Consider the following 6,184-nt stretch of genomic DNA (forward strand, 5'->3'; position numbering starts at 1 on the left):
CTTCCAAACAAAAGCCCCTATCGACATCCTCCACGGACTCGCATAGCAGCAGGACGTTCTGCGTGCAGAAATCGAATATTCCGAAAGATCAGTCGATTGTCATTTTGGAGCCCGTTTTCCGCTTTGAGTATTCCTATGGGGATTCTACTATGGCGCCTGCGTAGCTCCAAGAATCGTGTGCCGTGGTTTCCATCGCAGGCCAACTGAATACTGGATAACTTCAATCTGCCAGGAGCATTTCAGGCAATTGATGTGAGCGTATACATGGAGTATCCTCGAGATGAGTGTGGCTGTCATTGGCGCCCGCCAGCGAAGATCCTAATCGGGAGGACTCCTCGCTGGACCAGGGAAGTTCTTCCTACGCTTCGACACCGTGCACACAATCGAGAGAGTTTCCATGCCAAGCAGGGGTGATGATGCCAGATTAATCCCTCATGACTGAACACCACGCGCACCCCAATTCTGGGTTCAAATGCTCAATCTCTTCCTGGATGAGACGGGGAAGCAAAACTGGACCGTATACTGAAAATCGCACGATTGACCACAGTCGGAGATGGAAATCCGTTGCGATCACAGACCGAAGGAACCAAGGCAATATCGATAATTACGCTAACCAGAAAAGGCGAATGGTAGTGGAGAAAAGAACATCAAACGAAACAAAGCGTGCACGAAAGCCTCCTCGTATGGGATCTCGAAACAAGCGTCACGGAATCGGCGATCGGTTGAAATATCCGGAGTTTTTGCGCATAAGGGCTCAGCATCGAGAAGTGAGCTCCATCGGAAGCCTTCGAGGATGCCCAGACATGAACGTCAACCTTTCGGAGAGAGCGGATACTCCCATGGTATAAAGTACCTCGACACGGGATCAATAAGCAGTCTTCAAATTCTACAGCTTTACGAAATAACGATAACATCAAAATCTTGTGACTGTCCTCCTCGGGGCTTTACGATAAGTTTATTGACCTTGAACTGGGATTATGAGACTATCTTTAAGGTAAACGCGGAATATCTGACAAACGAATTCCAAAATTTCAGTCCTCCTCGAAGTTTCGGAAAACTGCTCCGATTCCTTAGGTTGACAAGCTATGCGGAATTTCTACGGAGGGAATCATGGACAAGAGTTCCACACAGAGGCTGACGGAGGTAAAAACGCCGCTCACTCATCATCGGCCTCGAGCATTGATCCACAAGAGCATCGAAGGCTGAATAATGCTTCTGTCGGGGACCTCAACAAATCACAATCGACACGTCCCCGATGATCCCTGCCATGAAGGAAACAGTTTCCTCCCTCCGGCTGAGGGAGTGAATGAGTAATGGTCAAGCTCGTCTGGTCATTTCTTCGCGGTTTCCGCCTCGAAAGTCTCGTACACGCTCTCATTGATGTGGATTCGTCGGTTTTTGTCGCTTGCCGTGTGCTTATGTATCGTTATCAAGGGTTTCGGCGATTTCATGAGATTCTCCGGCACAATTTGTTTCCCGAACACTCTAGCGCTCTGTATGAAGCACTTCTTCGGGATTCGCGAAGCTCCCGACGCGGTCTTCAGCTGGAAGGAAGAACGATTGATTCAGGTGACCGCACCCTAGAATGCTCGAGGAATGCCCGACTGGGAGCTGACTCCCGCTCGACTCACCGTGGGCGTTTGTTTCGCTTTCTTTCCCGCGCTCATTGCACCCGTTCTGATGAATTCCGCAACTTTCGATGTGACCTTGGATTTATTGGGGGTAACAAATTTCGATAGCTGAACAGGACTTCCCTTGAAGCTCTGCTCTTGGAGTCTTTTTGGTCTCGGATTTTTCATGAGCCGAGACGACATCAAACTTATGTCGAGCGAAGCATCGAGCTGATCCCTGGAATCGATTCGAAAGTGAAAATCTCGCATTGAGAGAAATAAAGAATAATAATAATCGGCATCCGTCCGGTCGCCCCGTGTACATCCGATCATCTCCGAGTTAAACGAATCGTTCCAAACTGAGGAACGATTGCGAGCCATACCTCTCGGGAAGCGGTTCTGGCGCGCGATTTTCTTTGGTTGTGTAGCTCTCTGTTGGAGGTCGGATCGCTCTGGATGGTGGCTTCTCAGCAATGATATCGAGATGTAGCCGCTTATCGCTAGGGAGAGAATAGAGCTCTTGGTGGAATTGGCAAGATTGAAAAGCATCGACGATGGAGATGTCAGCTGATATGCACGCTCACCTTCCGGGTAGGGAGTTCTCCTCCACCTTAGTCGTCGGAGTCGATCCTCCTCCTCGGTCAACGCATCGGTTTCCACCCTCATCGATTTCGAGAATGGTAGCCGAGTTCGAGACTTTCGTCGGAACCCTCTCGACCACAGGAACTGTGCTTGAGGTATCCGTGGGAAGCGGCGCGGTAGTCGAGGAATCAGTACCGTGATCTTCCCCAGTGAGCCCTTGTGGTGTTGCAGGCGTGATTTTTATTTCAGGTGGATGGATTAGATTGAATCTCGCCGAAACTAGAGCTATAGCCTCGAGCTTCCGAGGGGATGGCGTGGCGAATTTCAATGTTTCTCGCGACTTTCCGGGAGTTTCTGACGCAAAACTCGTGGACGGAGTCGTTTCGCTTTCTGAAGGCACTGGAGTGATGTCCTCGTATTCCGGCACGTAGGAACTTTCCTCCTGAGAGTCAGAGGAGTCAATCAGGGGAGCTGCGGCTATAGTGCGATATACAGACAGAGGAAGAGCGGCGGTCTCGCACATGAGAGAGCGGGTACGACTCACTTGATCTGAAGCCAGGAGCAACGCTGAATCGTATTCCTGGAAACTGCCATCATTGCAGCTTGTGACACAAGAATAGAAGGAATCTCCGTCTTTCGAGGATATGTCCATCATCCGGAGCTGTTCCTGCGTTAACAGGAACTCAACCTCTTCATCAACTGCAAGGTAATCAAGGAATCATTGAGAATTGATCTCCGGTCACCCCAGAAGACTCACACTTAATGTGTGCCAAGGCGGGGAAATAGTTGGAATCGGTCTCGGAAACGGTTGGACGTCAAAAAGTCGCGGCTCAGGTACCAGAGGGAGTAGTCTCGGGGAGTTGCAGACGAGAGCATCCCACACGAGAGCTCGAGGCGCAGCCCCCCGGGGTGACTCTTGACTTGATGATTCTTGACTTTCTTCCGACAAAGCTCTCAAACTCGATACTATGAAAAACTCCCTAATCTTCTCTCGTAGTTTGCAAGTCATTATTCTGTCATAGAGCCACTGATATGCAGGAGCTACATGCTATTCCGCTCCATTAGTAGACAGTAGGTCCATAAGAGGGACGGTAGTCGGTGCTCGTCAAGTGAGCAGCGCTCAACACATGGGGAACATGTCCGGACACGTCTGAGCTTCACCTGGAGGAGCTCATCAAACCTCTCGGCACCCAAAAGGCCCCCGCAAGGTGCTATTCAGATCAGGGTCTCGTCAATGAAGTCATTCCCGGCTAAGGAAAAGCCGGTCGTGCAAGGTAGTAAATCATTTCGACGTCCAGACTGATTCTGCTGAGTCTTCCATTCCTTAAGTGAAGCATCCTGTCGCAACCCTTACGACTCCTGCACGTTCCATCGAAGCTGAGCCCTGTAGAGATACACTTCATCCATCGTTCAAAAGCTCCACGACTTGGACGCTCCGGAAAGGCACCTCCGAACTCGCGGAACGCACGAAAAGCCGTTGCCTTGTGAATCGTTTCTGGACGCATACCTTTCACGCGAACCTTGTCTTCGACTCCGGAGGACATCTTGGTCCTGAGCGAAGGGATGCGCAGCAGAACGACAACCCAGACGAATAAACCGAGTCAACAGCTGGAACCACCGCCGGATCCGAAGAATTCTCACTCTCACATGAATTCCGATGCGCACTCTGGGTTTGATTCGCGCGCGTGTGTCAGCTCTCAACGCTGCGCTTTGATTGGCAGCAGACGCCCCAACGGAGGTTTGATGCCCGAGACAATCACTCCTTAACAACAATCACTCCTTCGAGACCTTGGATTTGGTTTGTACGGTTGTACGTGTGATCGAGATACCCTCCAAGTGAACATTCGTTGAATCTTTGCGGATTTCAGACAAGAAGTACGGCGGGTAAAGCCTAACAGAAGCGGAACCTATTGATTGGAGGGAAGTGGATGACTTCGATGATCTTTGTTGGAAGCTTGAGGCGCCATCGGGCGGCTCCCTCTCCATTTCGGAAGAATCAGTTACGTGGAATCATAGACCAAAATGAATGACGGTGAGCGGCGGTAAGTGTCGGTGAATGACGGAGGCGCCGGAAGTAAGGCAAGAGGGGAGGGGTAGCTGTCGGTAGCGTTCCCCGTCATTTCCCGTCGTTCATTCTGGTCCATGAGTCTACGAAAGTGATCGGAAAAGATTTGTGGACCGCCCGATTGCTTCTCCCGCGGGTTTGCATCGAGTTGAAATACGTACGATCGTACCTTATGTTGGGTATACGTTGAACGGTATAAGAACTACGGCCCACGGCGGGATCCCATACAAGCCGAATTTCATGTCTAGCGGTCACTAAGCACAGCGAAGCAGAAAAAGAGATTCTCGGGACAGGGTGGACTCGCGAAATCCGGCTTATGAAGTACGGAATCTCGGTCCTGATTTTTTCTTCTTGAATCTCGAGCGGAAACATACGTTTCACTGAAATTCTCATCTTTGATGAGAGTCCGCAGGAGGGCTAGAGGGTCTATAGCCATTCATTTCGGAAGACCCGATCTAGCCTCCCTCCAAGAAAAATCCTGGGGACGCCACTGACAGGAGGTCATTTCCCATTTCCTATGGTTCTCATGAGCAATGATTACGGCTGGGGATGTCTATCGCCAGATCGAGAGGCAAACAAAAGGTTAAACCTATATGATAAATTATAACATTTCGTAGTCTGGTGGTATTCACCAGCTAAGTAATGTCCGTCTGAGAATAATCGTCATACATCATGCCGGATGCACGTACCAAAATTCAGAATTTTGTCTTCCATGCTCGGAATGCAATATTATATTATATCACGAGATGATCGTGATCGGCCTGAAGCCAGATAATGAATAACATCAATCAGTCGAGGAATGGACGAACTCTGCGAATACAGCGAAGACAGTTTTCGGTGCGAGCAAGGTGATTCTTCTCTCCGCCGCGACGACAGCTCGGGTTCGCACGACCTCGCGTTGTGCTTCGTGGTACGCGATCAGAGTGCATTCACGTCAATCGGGGTCTGAAATCGTATGATAGTTCAGGAAGCTTGCCGGACGGGCTCCTTCAGAGCAACGTATTCGTTTGCAGGTGTTCGTGTCGATGAGCATGCACAACGAGGATGGGAAGAATCCTAGACGAGAAAAGAACGGGATGAAATTCCGGAGTGATATGAAGTTGCGGAACAACGGTAGTGTGAACCATGATGATCTCCATTGCGATCTCTCATTATTATGCTCAGAGACAGTTGCTGTCAATATGCATTCTCGCTCGCGGTCGAGGGTCCCTAAATCACGGCATTGATGATAAGATCTGTTTCGCGCTCTGATATGAGCCATACGAGAGGAGAACGAGTCTCCTCAAATCGCCCACCCTCGATCTGTCATAAACTCGGAATTACTACCAATAATCTCGGCGCTCGATCAATTCACCCGCGCGACTGACGAGCACCTCATTCCTTTCGAGAATTCTGACAAAGTTTGTTAAGTTGACAAGACCGAAGGAGACCTTGATCTGCGAGTAACATGCCGGTATCCCGGACAAGACATCGAAAGAGCTTCGTTCCAAGACCGACACCTAAGAATGAATATCAGCTTCTCGTGAGGCTGCGCATCGATGGGCAGTGTATGTCCAAGTATTGGATTGAAGCATATCTACACCCTTCCACATCCGTCTATGGGTGGCCTTCATCGGAGCCCCGCAGCTGAACCTTCAGGAATGTGTGATTGATCACCTTGGCACCGATATCGAATATTACTCCGTCAGACACCCGGTCATTGTTGCCATCATGTTGCCTCTTCTAAAGAATGGATGCAAGGAGCGAATTCGATGCAATTCTTGACGGGCACGAGAGCCGGCGGAGTATTTACAGGAGACGGCCCCGCAGGTTCGGGGCCCGAATGAGATGATGACGGCGAGCCACCCCATCTTCCTCCGATGCTGTCCCTTTTTTGAAGCATTCTCCGCTGAAGTATGCGCTCAATTTTCGCCTACAGAAGGTGTAC

The 6,184-nt window shown here is 50.1% G+C and overlaps 1 protein-coding gene across 1 annotated transcript; it reads right to left on the reverse strand.

Moving 5' to 3' along the window:
* Window positions 1-926: 926 nt before the first annotated feature.
* Window positions 927-3,817, reverse strand: LOC100904256 (uncharacterized). The gene is made up of 6 exons (XM_029113239.1): window positions 3,700-3,817; window positions 2,737-2,891; window positions 2,195-2,634; window positions 1,994-2,110; window positions 1,632-1,848; window positions 927-1,544 (listed from the first exon to the last, which is right to left on the reverse strand). The coding sequence occupies exons 1-6, from the start codon at window positions 3,734-3,736 to the stop codon at window positions 1,332-1,334; spliced, it is 1,179 nt and encodes a 392-aa protein (XP_028969072.1). The 5' UTR covers window positions 3,737-3,817; the 3' UTR covers window positions 927-1,331.
* Window positions 3,818-6,184: the final 2,367 nt, after the last annotated feature.

Source organism: Galendromus occidentalis, unplaced genomic scaffold, assembly GCF_000255335.2.
Source record: "Galendromus occidentalis unplaced genomic scaffold, Mocc_1.1 scf7180000076440, whole genome shotgun sequence".
Taxonomy (NCBI): Eukaryota; Metazoa; Arthropoda; class Arachnida; order Mesostigmata; family Phytoseiidae; genus Galendromus; species Galendromus occidentalis.